General features: G+C 34.4%; 1 protein-coding gene across 1 annotated transcript in view; it reads right to left on the reverse strand.

The window, feature by feature from the left end:
* Positions 1-2,773: 2,773 nt before the first annotated feature.
* LOC150076524 (uncharacterized) overlaps positions 2,774-16,429 on the reverse strand; it is a 67,746-nt gene continuing 54,090 nt past the window's right edge. The window contains exons 6-7 of the mRNA XM_090387075.1: positions 14,353-14,470; positions 2,774-3,039 (exon numbers count right to left, since the gene is read on the reverse strand). Of these exons, the coding sequence (XP_090243201.1) occupies positions 2,829-3,039; positions 14,353-14,470 (329 nt within the window). The 3' untranslated portion in view covers positions 2,774-2,828. The remainder of the gene's footprint in view (positions 3,040-14,352; positions 14,471-16,429) is intronic.

A 16,429-nucleotide genomic window follows, 5' to 3' on the forward strand; every position in this document is an offset into this window, starting at 1 on the left:
CAAACCATTCAAGGCTTTATACACCTTTATCAGATCACCTCGCTGGTGCCTTTAATAAAATACTTTTAATAAAAAAGCATGGATGACAAGTGATATCTTTGAAGACTGGCTATTAAAACTAGACAGGCATATAACAAAAGAAAATTCGTGTTGGTAACTGACAACTGTCCAGCACATCCTGCCAGTAAACTTAAGTGTGAAGTTGTTGTTTTTACCACCAAACGTAACATCAAAACTCCAGCCAATGGACCAAGGCATTATTAAAAATTTTAAATTTCATTATCGGAAGAGAATAATAATGAAGATTGTCAATGCGTTATCAGAAAATAGAAACTTGGAGGTTACAATTAACCTTAGAGACTGCATCTCTGAACTGACAAAAGTTTGGACAAACGATGTCACTGAATACACTATTCAAAATTGTTTTTCGAAAGCGGGATTTGCATTGAATACAGAAGTCGAATAACAGCTGGACGAACAAGATAAATTGCCCCTTTCACAACTGAAAAACTTTTGGACATTATTAGAATCATCCGGAAACATCGAAAAATGAAATAGCAGTGGATAGTTATGTTTATGTTGATTAAGATCTGACTACAACAGAACATCCAAAGATGAAATACTGCTGAACAGCATTAGACGCGACCATGATCACGAAGAAATTAACGATGACACTGAAGACGCATCAGAACAACCCGCAGAAAAGCCAACTCGAAAAGAAATGATTAACGCTTTTAAAATGGTTCGTATGGGTCTACAGTTTTGTGAAAATGTTCCTGATAAAGTTTTTAATGCTCTGAACAAATGTGAGGTTTTCTTTGAGAATCAGACATTTTTTAATTGTACTGTGCAAACGAAAATTAGATTTTTTTAATTTGTGATACTTACTGGCGAAAATTGTGTAAACGTAATTTAAATAAGTGTTTTTAAAATAAAACACATTAAAAATAAATGTAGATTCATTTTCATTTTCTAATTAATAACAATTTTTAATAAAAAAGATATTCTCTGTATAACGAAATTTCTCACTAGATTTATCGAATTCATTATAGGGAAGTTAGACTGTATTTTCATTGCGGAGGTATGACAAAAAATATTTTTTGTTCGTTAGTGTAATCTGCCTTCACTTGCTTTGTGACTTGATTACAGACTAGCTTATATCTACCACAGTCTTCCGTGTCACCTGATAATTTCTATGTATCCCATGCATTTTTCTTCTCTACCACAAGTCTTATTAGTTCATCTGACATCCATTTTTTTTTTTTTTTTTTTTTTTCATGAAAACCCCAAACACGAAAGGTATCAAAACCTATAGTACTTAGTACTGTGCATGGGTTGAAGGAGAAGTATGGGGAGAGGGGGATGCCGGAAAATTTCTTAGTTGGGATAAAAAGCCTAGTAGCTTCCGAGATTACTTCCTTGAATTGTTCCCATTTAGAATTTGCTGCTGGTAACATCATCAGTTGGTCCCACCGTACAGAATTTAAAAACTGTCGGTCACTTTTACGAAAGCAAAAACCATTCCCTTCATCCTTGATGTTAGTTAAATCTTTAAGTAAATCCAACATTAGCACAGTGTGGTCACTGCCACCTAGTGGTTCCTTTATCTGCAGATTCTTAATGCATGAGGAATCACTGCTGATAATCAGATCAAGAGTATTACTCCCTCTAGGTGCCTCTTGAACATGTTGCTGTAGAAAATCATCCAGTAAATCCACAAAGATCTTGCTAATGTTCAAGTGATTTCAGCAACCCACAAGTTTCAGTCAATATCTGGGAAGTTAAAATCCCCCATTATAAGACATTCTGATTTAATGTCTCACTCCATTTCTCTGCACAGTTGTTTGTTGTACTCATTAGAAACATTTGGCCTATAATGCACTCCCACTCTCATTTTTGTTTCCAGTGCTTACGTCAACACCAAACTGACTCAACATCACAGTATTCACCCATGTTAACTGGATGCACTGCATTAGATTTTATGTGCTTCTTAACTAACAGCATAATCCCTATTCCCTTCCTGTACACATTGTACTTTACAAATTCCAATTTTGCATTCCTTTTAACTGTGACACCACATCTCTGATATCCCAATAAAATCAACCTTTGATTTCTTGACCAGCACTTCAAATTCATCAATTTTATTTACTATACTCCTAGCACTGGTGTACCTGCAAGTATACATGCACTTTTTTTTTTTTTTTTTTTTTTTTTAATTCTTAGTTACCCAAACGTAGTCCATGTATTTGCTTGTTTTCCATGATGACTTCCACTAGTCCTTGAAATCCCCAACACCTTGCTTTCCAGGCTGCTGCTCATTCTCATTGCACGAATCACTTTCACTTCTGCCTGCAGTGATATATCTGTTTCTTTATATTAAGATGTTTTTTATTATATAGTTACACTCTCACCTTATCAGATATTAGATGGGCTTGTTTGGTATATACAATGCACTACATATAAATTTTAGATATTCCTTTCAAATATAGCTTTGACTTCTGATCTTCTTTATTGATGATTGTATTGATAAACTGACCATAAAAAAATCTAACAGTAATCACTAATTCTGCATCAAAATAATTAATGACATATTTTAGCAACCAGATTACAAATAACATTAAGATTTTAATTAAGTTAAAATAATTTTATTTAAGATCATCTTTAACAAAAATTAAAATATACATATCTACATATAAAGTATGTGCAGTTAACATGACACAAATTAATAGTTTCTTTTATTTACATAAAAAGAAATAGAATACTGAAATATAATTTACTTTCAAGAAAATTCATATTTGGATACACATCAGAATGTTTTTCAACTCCTTTCATATAAATAATGAAGAAATTAATAATACAAATAAAATGTCTATGAGATGAAGAGAGTCTGCTGCTGAACATTCATAATCCCCATCATTACAGAGACTTTCCTTTCGAGCTGATACTTTACTGTAAATGCTTTCAACTATGTGTTTCATATCATTTCCGCATTTATTGTTTACTACATCCTGAAGGCAAGTTCTATATTCTTCAAAGGCACTACAATAAAAATATTAAAATTATAATAAAGTTTTAAAACAGCATTTTATCTAAAAATGATTTTGTTTTAAAAATTTTCCTGTGTGAACAGTAACATTTACTGTATTTTACTCCTGACCTCTGAAAAAAAAAATGCTATTAGGCTGAAAAAGTCTATCTTTGACTGTGATTGACAGTCAAATTGTATTTATTAATTTATAAACACATGCTTATCCAGAGATAATAATCATGAAAATCTTATTATTTGTGGATAATAACTTTGCAGTCTCCTGCCCCATTCATATTTGCAGGGATAATCTAATATTATTATTTTACTTTTTAACTGAAATAAATCAGTTTTTTTTTTTTTGTTTCGTTCTTTGATAAAGCATATCTAAGAGTGACCATTCAATTAATATCAGTATCTATAAATTGATAATAATGATCAATCAAAAGGCATGATAATTATTAAATTTCCAATATTTAAAATTAGAATTAAAATAAAATCACATTTCATTTTAATTCAGTGTAAGAAACATGATCACTCAATTTGTCCTCTTTTCAAGTAAGCTCTCACTTGAAACTAAAGATTCAAGATCAATGATTCTGCAATCAGCTATGCAGAATCACTAATCTAACTTCTGGCTGAAGGATTTTTGTGTGTCCCCCCCCCCCCAATCCCAAATACGGTTGATTCCAGTTATTTGGGACACATCGGGACTAGTGCATTTTGGCCCAATTCAGCAGCTGCCCCAATTATCCAAAGTTTCACTTAAATTTCACGTAAATAGTTAAAAATACAATGGACCCCCGCTTTACAACTGATTCACTGAACAATCAAATCAAGTTACGATGGACTCACCATAGTAAAGTACCGTTCATTATATGATGTGTAGCAAGCACCGGTCATTGTGATCACGTTTGTGAATCGAATTTTAATTCTATTAAACAGCGATAATAGGAGGAATATTATCCACAAGCTATAAAAGTAAAGTATATTAAGCACAAATTTACCCTTTATTGCCTTACCAATTAAAATATTAAATGATACGTGAAAATCAGAATAATTAATATGTATTGTAATAACTAGTCGTAATAATACTAACTAGCTGACATTTCTGTTCACTGACATTTGTGGGTGGGGGTTAAAATTTAAAACAGTAAAAAGATAAGCAATCAATAACAAAGAACATGGGGCACACACAAATTGCAAGTAACACGATATGCACAAGTGAGAATGGAGTAACAAGTTATGAAGCTTTAAAAATAGGAATGAAGAGAAGATTCTGAAAATTAATTTTTTTATATGATTGAAGATTTCATGGAAGTGTAAACACATTTCACCATAATAACCCACAGAATTCCAGCTGTCAGTATTATCACAAATTCAATAAGATCGAGTTTACTATCCGTTTATGATAGATTCCACTAACAGAAAAGCCCAATAAACAGGTGACTGCTAATTGTTTTATGGTTGTGACCTTGAGAAATCCAACCGAACCACATGGTTCGGTCGGAGACAATCGTAAGGTAATCTCCAGTGCTGCGGTCTCCTGCCCCGATTAAACAGAATGTTTTCCCAATTAAGCAAAGTAAATCCTGGCTACTTTCTTGATTGGGTTCTGTTTTTTAGGATTTCCCCAAATAAGCAGCTGCCCCGATTAACCGGTGGCTCAAATAACTGGAATCCACTATAGTTTATTTAAATGTTTATATTTTTAAACATGTTAGATGTTCCTGGGATTTAATTTTGAATGTGCCACACAGCACACTCAAATTTCTACTAAATCAAACTGGGTATAATGAAGCCTGGGGTAATATGCATGAATTCTGGCTTTAATGGACTTCAATTTAATAATCTTCAGAAATTGACAAAAAGCATTCACTTGATTGGGATTTTTGTCCATATGGAACCAATGAGCTTGGTAACTAGGTATCTAGCCATTGTATCCAATCTGAAGCCTCTCCTCACAGGTGTCCTTTAAACCAGGGTGGCAACTTTTTTTTTTTCAAAATGTACCGCGATCTACCATCTCAAGAATTTCATTGTACATGATTAAAAAGGTTAATCAACACACATTGAAAAATGCTGTTTATAAATTTTAAAATTAAATACAATTCAAAATTCTTATTTTAAATTCATATATATTTAAATTTTTAATTTATGTGAAGTTAGTGTGTTCGTGTCATCTGCCAATTGTAAAGAATCTTCTGTATGCAAGTCCATAAGAGTACAGCAATTCTTCATCTTTGTTTGTTTCAAATATGAAAAGGCCGATTCACATAGATATGTGAACCAAAACAGGAATTCAAAAGTTCACTGAATTTTTTTACATTTGGGTATTTTTCAGAAAACATATTTCCGAAAGTCTTTTTCTGATGGTCTGGCTTTTAGGAAGATATCGTTTCGAAATGTAATAATTTCATTTTCAAGTAATGTTTTCTCAGTGTGAAAAATCTCAGCAATTTTTTTCTGCAGTTTGTTTCATATCTAAGTCGACATTAAATGGATAAGAAATATATTGAACAACCTTTAATTGTTTTAAAATCACTGAATCTGGTTTCAAAATCATCCACAACTTTCTCAATTTCAGAAAAATATTTCTCCCTATTAAATTCAAAAACAGGATACTTTTGTAAATGATCGAATTTTTTTTTCTTTGAGATCCTTAGCCATTGCCAAAAATTGATATTTATATGCACATCACCCACATTTTTATTTTTTCCTTGCAATTCCATATTCAGATCAATTAATTTACTGATAAAATCTGCCAAAAAAACCAAATCACACAACCACTCTGTATTTTGTAGCTGCTGATAATCAACTCCCCTTTGACCAACAAATATTTTAAATTTCATTCAGCAAATTTTGAAATCTCTGTAGAAACTTACTCTGACTCAGCCACCCCACATCTGTATGTAATATCAGATCTGGTTCATTTTCATTGAATTGCATTTTGAAAAGTCTCCTTTGAAGAGATTGTCCCCTGATGGAATTCACGATTTTGAAAGCTATGTCCATAATACTTTTAGTATTTAATCTTTTGTTGGCTAACATGTGTTGGTGGATAGATAATACTGTGGTAACTCAAAAAATCTGGGAATTCATTATCCTTTTGACACAATGCGATGAATCCATTAAGATGCCCCATTATTGCTTTAGCTCCATCTGTTACTGATACGAGCTTAAATAGTGGTAATTTAATTTTTTCAATAAAATTTTTGAATGCATTAAATATATCAAGACCTCTAGTTCTTTCTTTTAGCGGAACCATACAGAGCAGTTGTATCATGGCAGAATCATGGGAACTATACGAATAAAAATGAACAATTGAGCTGTATCACTGATGTCTGTAGATTCATCCAGTTGAAAAGAAAAGGACACACAATTAGCAATATGAGCACTCAGTTGTTTGCTCACATTTTTTCAATGTGTCACATCACAGTATTTGGAGATAATTACAGATCTTGAAGAGCACTTTTAATTTCATTTTTGTTCTTAAAATTTTCAAAAAGAGAATCTGTTATTCTTAAAAATGCATCTGATGAACTGACCATCAGAAAATGGTCTGCATTTTTTTGCAAGACGATGACTCACTCTAAATGATGCTACATTTACTGCTGTAGATTGTAAGTTAGGTGCACAAATAAATTTTGTTATGCGAATAATTTGGATTTAAGTTATTTTAATTTATTATTTCCAAGGTCACTATTAGGCGGAAAATCCAATTGGTATTACCATAGAGTGCATTGAAGTGCCTTTCTAAATTTCCTTTTTTTGCGTATAGCCACGGAAGCATTGCAAATCAAACAACATTTTTCTTTTATCATTACAGAAAAGTATTCTAGTTCCCACTCTTGATGAAAATGATACGTTTTACTCTTTTTCGTAGTATTCATTTTAAATCAAAGGGTATTAAATTAATGTATAAGTACTGTCCAGTTATTAATATTAAGTAAGCTAAATAAGAATTCGACACATACACTATGCTCTCCACATCATAATTGATTGAATTTTCACTAGACAACCCTAGGGGCCGCACGGCAATGAGTAGTCGTGTGATTTGTAATACGGCATATGCACTGGGGTGCATAATAATAATAATTATGAATTGTTATTCGTTATGTATTTCATCCCTTTAGTGTATTTCAATTAAGCTAGCAATACACACACTTTAACAGGACTGAGTTCCCCCACTTGAACTGCTTCTCTAATTGCCCTACCAAGGAATTCAAATAATTGTGAACTTTGCAGTCAATCTTTATAAATAAAGTGTATGTATGGCTTTAACTTTATCTTATCTGAGTGAAAATAAAACAAGGAGTCCAACCTAGAAATTTTGCATACTTGAACCTGCTGGCCCTTTGCAACTTTAGCACTGACTATTTTGTCTTGCCTTGATGAGATTAACTTAACAAACATCTTTAGTCCTTAACTCCACAACAGTTTAGTGCTAATGCACATATAATGAACTGTTAACCTTAGTTTTCATAACTTTTTTTTTAACATTGCAATGTCCCTGACTTTCTTTACAATACTTTTGCTTAATGCTTCTTGTTTAGCCATATATCACTCTTTAAGCAGCAAATGTGATGAGTGGGGTAGCATAGTGGTTTGGTATTGGGCCCCCTTACTGTTTTTTAATATTAATAATATGAATACAGGTAGTTTAAGTTTGATAAAGTTTGCTGTGATACAAAGGTGGACACAGTGATTAATTACAGTAATCAAGGGCTAAATGTGAATGGGCTAAAAAATGGCAACTTCAGTTCAACAGTAATAAATGTTGAAAGCAAATGCTGCATTTGGGTTGTACCAAACTTGAAGGTGGAGTATGAGTAAGATCTAGGAGTTAGAGGTACAGTCCAACATAATTCTTCAGCAGTGCAAACAGGCTGTAAAAACAACTCATGGCATTCTGTCATTACATGAGTATGAACACATGATTAGAACATGTAGCAGTATTCCAGATGGTTGGAACACATCAGGAATACTGCATATAAGTTGGGAAACCTCATCTTAGAAAGATGTAAATTTAATGGAATGGATGCAGAGAACAGCAACAAGACTGATTGGAGGTGGGGGACACAAAGGATATTCTTATAAGGAAAGACTAGGATTCTGTAAATTGCAATCTCTGCAAACTACGCATCTACAAGATGATCTAATAGAAATATAATAAGGCTTTACAAGTGTGGTATCTTTACTCTCTCTCTCTGAGATGAAACATATAAGGTGTAAATTTAAGTTGAAAAAGGATTGTTAGTGAATAGATGTATGGAAACTTGTATTCAGCCGAAAAAGACACTGATTGTGGGAATCAACTTTCACCAAGTGTTGTGGAAGTGGGTAGGTTAGACAATTTGCTGGAGGGAATAAACAAAATGAAGGGGGGGGTTTGGGTGGGAGAGAGGAATAGGTGCATTTATTCCTGATGACAAAAACAACTTCAAAATATTTCTGAAAAATACCTATTTAATAATAAAACTAACTACGTGAGGGATTGAAATAATTTGAAAATTTCATTTTCTTGAAGAATGGCAAATGGCTCTAGGTAACATTTGCTACTGTGTACACACTGCACATGAAATGTAATGGTTAGACAATTACATTACATGTGAAATTAATATACATCTTGAAGTCAGTTGTTCATGACAGATGGTAACTGAACAAGTACAAGAGTAATTCCTTCTATATCAAAAAAGCTTACGATTGATATTTTGGCTGCAAAATAGGAGATCAAGATAAATCTTGGTATCCCACACATTCAAGGATGATCAAATAGAAAAATTATGATACACCGATGAACCAAAACATTATGACCAGCAAGTCGTCATGTAAATCGAAGCAACTGCAGGTGAACTATGGCATGGGTCGGGACACAGTATAAAAAACACCTGATACTGAGCTCCGTTAATCAGTGTTACTCTTGTTCTTCAGATGGGAAAGGCAGTGGACTTAAGATAGTTTGACAAAAGGCAAATTGTAATGGCCAGACGACTGGGTCAGAGCATATCCGAAATGGCACAGCTGGTGGGATGCTCATGGTCAGCCGTGGTATCTACCGAAAGTGGTCAGAGGAGGGGTAACCCACGAACCGCCAGCAAGGTGGATGACCATGGCACGGCTCATCGATGCTCGAAGGCTCTCCCGGGTGTTACATGGCAGCAAAAGGGCAACTGTGGCACAATGCGCCGGTAATTGGAATGCTGGTGACACAAGTAATATGTCACAACACACAGTACATTGAACCCTGGTGAAAAATGGGGTTGCGTAGCTGCAGGCAGCTCTGAATGCCCATGCCAACCACGGTTCACTGGAGACAGTGCCTACAATGGGCACACGAGCATCGAAACTGGACCTGGAGTGATTGGAAGAAGGTCATCTGATCCGATGAATCACGTTTCCTGTTGCATCATGTGGACAGCCAGGTATGTGTGCATCGTTTTCTTGGGGAGGTGATGGTGCCTGGATGCACCGTGGGATGAAAACAAGCCGGTATCATACTTTGGGCTATGTTCTGCTGGGTTACCCTAGATTCAGTTATCCACGTACCGGGAACTCTGACGTCTACCAACTACCTAAACATCATTGCTGACCACATACACCCTTTCATGGCAACGGTCTTTCCCTCTGGCGGTGCAGTCTTTCAGTAGGATAATGCGCCATGCCACACCGCCCAGATTGTTCTAGACTGGTTTGCGGAACATGAGGAAGACTTCCAGGTATTGCCCTGGCCTCCAAATTCCCCAGACATCAATTCCATCGAGCATCTGTGGTTTGTGTTGGAACAGCAACTCTGATTTACGGTGTCTTAACCACGGACCTTACAGGAGTTAAAGGATCTGCTGGTTACATGTTGGTACCAGATACCACAAGACACATTTAGAAATCTTGTGGCGTCCCGGTACGAGTTGTTTTGGCTGCACGTGGAGGACCAACATCATATTAGGTAGGTGGTCATAATGTTTTGGCTCATCAGTGTATATGCCAGCAATATGGCATGAGCAAAAATCGCTTTGACAACTGCTACTTTTGTTTTAACAAAGCTTTCCCATTTAATAGTAAGATTCAACATCTGCCTGCAATGTGGCCAGTAATTCTGATAACGTTCTAATACCTCTGCTTTTTCATAGTTGACTTTAAGATGAACAAATGAATTCAATGAGGACCAAGATTATCTGCCATCCCAAAAAAGTTGTCTTCATTTGATTACTCCAGTGAAAGCAAATGACCTAATCTGAGACTTGAATCCTACGAGTTAATCTGACCTCTCGGGTACCAAATTAGGGGGATGGAACTTGCTCTCACAACCATATCTGGATATTTTAGCCACCAAAAGAATAAGTTTTTCTCTATCACAGGAGATCTCATTTTTTGTTGCAATATCGATGACAAACAACTCTAATATGGAGGTTTATATAGATTCGTCAGAATGGAGTCCAACCCTGTGCTGTTATATATAGATCAGATTTTTTTTTTTTTCTGTACCTTTTAAAATAAACATTTAATTAGTATAGTATATATATATAATATTGGTGTAAATACACCATAGTTTATCTTACCCATAAATTTAACTACCTAAGTAGTGTAACAGCATTGTTTGATTATATCTCATATTGTGGCTCCCTTCACAACGAGATACCAGGTATTGCACTACTTCGAATAAATAATGCTTCTCTAGTAGAGGAGACTACTGGCAGGCAGGTATCCTGATAATGCAGACATGCCATCACAGTGGAAAAGTTACTTCCACAATATGAGAAATGCCAAAAGGTGAAGACTGATAATATTTTGAAGAATAAATACACAAGGCATAACACTTCTCTGGTGGTGCCCACCAGAGAAGCATTCTTTATTCAAAGTAGTGCAATACCTGGTATCTCGTTGTGAAGGGAGCCACAATATGAGATATAATCAAACGATGCCATTACACTACTTAGGTAAAATTTATGGGTAAACTATAGTGTATTTACACTGATATTATATAGTTAATTTCAACCCATAACACATTATGCCTTGTGCATAATACATAATATGTTATGGGTTTAGTCTTCAAAATATTATCATTATCTTCACCATTTGGCATCTCTCATATTGTGGAATTAACTTCACAACCGCGATGGCATGTCGGCATTATCAGGGTACCTGCCTGCCCACTGATTAGTGAGCGAACAAGCTCCAAAATGCATCTGGGTGGTGATGCCCACTGAGAATAAATAACAGTAGTCTCCTCTACTAGAGAAGCATTATTTATTCGAAGTAGTGCAATACCTGGTATCTCATTGTGAAGGGAGCAACAATATGAAATATAATCAAACGATGCCATTACTAATGTAGTTAAATTTATAGGTAAACTATGGTGTATTTACACTGATATTATATAGTTAATTTCAACTCATAACATATTATGCCTTGTGCATTTAGTCTTCAAAAAATTAATATCTATCTCATGAACTTGCCCAGCATGTATAGCCCACCATATTTGTTATATTTTTAACTTGTAGTTAGTGTAGGAAAACCTGACTACAACAAAGCTTAGAATTAAGTGGTTTCCAATTCGAGTTATTTACAAATAACTTTATCTACCGATTATCAATTGTTATAACAGAAAATGAGATCTCCTGTCAAAAACTTAAATTTTTTTTTTTCTTGTCCTCGCTTTTTCCCATTATATATGAGGTCAGCGTTTTTATTGTTTTGGCATGCAATTTTTACGGCTGGATGCCCTTCCTGACGCCAACCCTCCCCTTTATCCAGACTGGGGATATGCAGTGGTCATTCCCTGACCTTCTGCATCCTCCGTATTTGGTGGTTACGGGCTCGAACCCTGGTCTAATCAAGAAGCATGTGCTACGCACTATGCCCACCTGGCTACGTGTGTGTGTGTGTGTGTGTGTGTGTGTGTGTGTGTGTGTGTGTGTGTGTGTGTGTGTGTGTGTACTGGTTCAGGGTGGTTCCCAGGCAAATGCCCATCTCCACCTAAATCATTTAAAACAGAAAATCTGTAAAGTGGACCTGATAAATAAAAAGATAGCTAAGAAATAAGAAGACAAAACATATTTTTGAAAAGAGAAGTAAAGGGGAAAAAAAAAAAAAAAAATTTAAGTTAAGTTCATAATCTAAGCTAAGTTAAGTGTATAAACAAGAAATTTTGAATAGGAAAGAATAAAAGTAAATATAAGTGAGATGTTTGTGAGTGTAGTATGTTGTTTATGTCAGGTCACTTTGCCATCAGAAAGCAGCTGAACTCTTCAACTGCAATCTGATGCCCGTCCCTGGCACGTGGAGCCGGACCTGGTTCTGTCTTTAAAAGCTGAAGCGCCAAAGCGCAATTAAACACTCAACAGAGAGAGTGCTAGACTGTTGAGTGCCAGCTGTCCAGCCTTGGGCCGCCCAAACCCAAGAACTGAACAACAGCCGAACAAAAAAAAAAAAAAAAACCACTTAAGTGGTCCATGCCCAGGAGCCCCAGACCCGACCAAAAGCTTCCAGGTCTGAAGCTCCCAAGCCCTGATGCAATCAATGAAGATTCTGGGCTACGGAGGCGCCAAAATCTTAAATTCTTTCAATAGCTACAATTGTTTGGCAGCTGTAAATTATGTATTTCGAATAATACATACTTGGAAGCTGATACTTACTCAAGGTCATAATATTCAAATTTCACATGCTTCACACAGTGTGCCAAATTTAAAATAAATTTTGAAGAACTTTGAAAATTAATATAAATAACAGTATCTAATACAGGCTGGCCTCGATTAATGCGATTAATTCGTCCCGCCAGCGCATCGTGCAAAACGGAAATGCGTTAATTGAATATAATAATCAATAGGAAATATTATAATTGATTCTTGACCTTCTGGAATGTCCGTAAAGAATTTAAAATACCTTTTAAATAATTTTTTAACTGATAATGATAAAAGATAATGAAAAAAAATAAAAGATGATGAAAAAAAAATTATAGAATTAAATGTTTATTGCATAAAACAGCGGTTCCCAAACTGTGCACCGTGGAATATTTTAAATTTTCGAGGGAAACACAGCGTTCGCAGTGTTTCCCTTTTGTTTGAGGTTCTCTGCAATATGAAAGTTTTCATATCGCAGTGAGTTTTAAATGCAAGCGAAAGATTTCACTTGCATTTAAAAATTTGAATTTCTAAATGCAAGTCTGCATTGACTTTATTAGCGGGAGACAAACAAGTAACACATCTTCTTCCGATGGAACACATAGGCTTCAAGCAGGCAAACGTTTGTTTATTGCCCGTCTGATGCGTGGTAAGCTTAACGTGCGATTCAAATCTTTTTCAACTATCGCATAAAAAAAAAAAATATATGTTAACTGGAAATTTGCATCGTGAAAAGTGGTATAATTTTTTCAAATAGCGGCAACTAAAAAAACACATTAATCGAACTCAGGTTATGTGAGGCCTGGCTGTATATATGTATGCTTTAAAATTTGAACTATTTATAATATAATTAAACAAAAAATATGCTTATGTGCATATTTAAATTCTATGGGTTTTAAGCTGGAAAACAGATGCAGCTAAATGGCTTTTTTATATTTTTTTGAAAATAAAAGGTGTAAAAAAAAAAAAACACCATTTCTTCTTAGAAAACTAAAAAAAATGCATATAAACTAGTATTGCAATCCATTAATAATGGACAAAATATTGGTTCAGTCCAAGCATAATTCGAAAACCCATAAACTTGTTCCAGAAATTAAAGTTTACACCTGTCAGATTTAGTGCCACCTTCTTTAATTACTACATAATTTAATTACAACTTCAGCATTACCAGTGCAAAGTTAAAAGCTGTGCTGCTGCAAAATGGTAATACCTTTTCACCCATATAAAAATGTGAAATTCTTCCTCAAAAATATTACACAAGATATAAATGGAAGAGTGGTTGCACTTGTTTTACAAATTTTGTCTTCCAGTGTGAAAGAGACAGCAGAGCAGCTCAGAGAGTTCAAAGAAACAGTGCTTGATATCTCTATGGAGAGATTCATCACATAAAATTATTCCTTAGTTTCATGAGCGGAATGTATATTTTTATGGATGGCATTTGCAGATACAGACATCTGTTCATTAAACTGTGTTAATTCTTCTAAGGAAGAATCTTGCTATCAGGAATTAACATGGCACAACCAATAAAGATACTGCTCTACAAAATGACCAGGTATCAATCTTATTAAATGTGGAGATGTGTAAAACATGAGAAGGCACTAGAACTCGTGAAAGGACTTTTTTTTTCCTAGCAAATAACTGGAAATGAGAGAACTTTATATAATTAGTCATATGAAAAATAAGGTTTAATACAAGTTTGATAATTACCAACAAGTGTCTTGTTTCTTTTCTTCTTCATTCAGTTGTAAAGCATGTCTCTGCTTACGTTGCATTATCTCAAAACATGTTTCTGTCTCACTTGCTATACCGATACAGCTGTCAGAAACTTCAAAAGTGAAAGATTGTCAGTAAAAATTAGTAGTCAAGTAGAGCTCACTTACTTGTTTAGCCAGTATCTTGAGTTACAGATACTGGCTAAACATTCCACATATTTACAATCATAAAAGAACTATAACTTCTCCATTTAAATTTGGTAATAAATTATTTTTGTAAAACAATTTCCTACACTGAATAGAGTTTACAGCTTGAAGCTATGAAAATCACTTTATGAAACACTATGCTTTGTTTTAACTATAAAAAATATAAATTTTTTACTGAAATGAAAAAAGTGTTTTATTAGTTATTATTTGCTACACTCAATTACAAAATATCAAACAAAAATAAACAAGAGAAATCAATAATGATAAATTTTTGTTGCTTTTTCATGAGTCACTCATCTCGACTCTCATATGCTGCCTGGCAGAAAACATGTCAGCAGCACTTTTTCAAAACTTTTCACGTTTAGCCAGCAAAGCCAAAACTCCATGGGACTCACGTCCTGCCTGTCAGACTTGACTTCAGCAGTAGAAAGTGAAGTTCAAATAAGATTCATCTCTCTGATTTTTTTTTTTTTTTTTTAGTACAAGAGCCATTATGAAGAGAATTTTTTTAAAAACTTTGAGACATTAAAAATATGAAATGTTTTATTGCTTTTAAGTTTACACCCCATCTGGTTAAATACACATGCCCCACCCTACATCCATTTTTTGAAATATAATTCAGAGGTTTAAGATTTCTCCAAATGACATTTATTAGATGAGAATAACAAATAACTTTGCCTCTTTATCACAAGGAGGCAAAGTCTAGCCTACAGAGAGTGAGGAATTGCATTAATGTTTAACTCATGTAGTGTTTCATTAATAACTGAGGCTATGCATGCTCACTTGTACAGTGCCATTCCAGGTGTTTTCAAATCAGGGCTTTTTCAGCCCACTTTCTAATTTAATTTCTTTCTTTCTTTTTTTTTTTTTTTTTTTTTTTTATAGAACTTCATTATAATATTGCCCAGACAGTAGTTTTTCCATAGGAGTACACAATGCCTTTCACATCAAACAGTGATGAACATAAATTTTCTAGCATTTTCTAGCTCAGAGGAAGTGCCTTTTTTGAGAGTGCAGATATGCACTGTTGTTGGTTTGTTGTTTAATGGCACAAGGGCTGCTAAGCAGATATGCCCTGTGAACATAACATTGCTTTAAAATCAGTGTTGGATCCAAACCTCTCCAGTGATTATTCTGCTTTAATGAATTGATCAGCGTTTTCAGGTAAAAACAGCAACTTAAACCTGCCTTTGTTCAGAAGTAAGGAAAAGCAAGCACAAAATGCCTTGTGCACTTCCATAACTAATACCCAAGCCTTTAAAGTTTTCTGATTGTAATTTGTCTGTCTTGATAGATGCCCTACAAATTATCATCAGTTACTGATGTTGTTGACCATCCAGGGATGGCTCTCCCATCTTTACACCACTTATGCCATCTAAACACAAAGGATCTGGGCATCAAGATCCACTGTGTTTGTTTCTGATGGTGTTTTGTTCAGAGGGACACAGATTTTGCATTGGCATTTGGTTTGTTCATTATTTTCCATGTAATTATGTTATTCTAGTTCAAATTTGATGGTGATTTTCAGAAATTACTGATGACCTGCAGAGACAAAATTTTAGTTATGAATATCAATAGGTTTTCAAGTATATACATATAGTTTTTAATTAATAATCATTCTACACTGTGTAGTAAAATTAGCTCAATATTTTTTAAATCATCCTTCATGCCTATTAATTGATAAGCCCTGGCTGTGACTCGGCATGTAAATAATTTAATTTCAAGACCTTATTAATTAGAACATTATTATACCAAGAGAAGGATTGGTATCAGGAAAAAATATATACAGTTGAACTTCCCTATAACGAATTCGATAGATCCAGCGAAAAAATTCGTTATAGAAAAATTTCATACAGAGAATATCT

This window comes from Mastigoproctus giganteus, chromosome 13, assembly GCF_048544385.1.
Source record: "Mastigoproctus giganteus isolate SK-2022 chromosome 13, ASM4854438v1, whole genome shotgun sequence".
NCBI lineage: Eukaryota > Metazoa > Arthropoda > Arachnida > Uropygi > Thelyphonidae > Mastigoproctus > Mastigoproctus giganteus.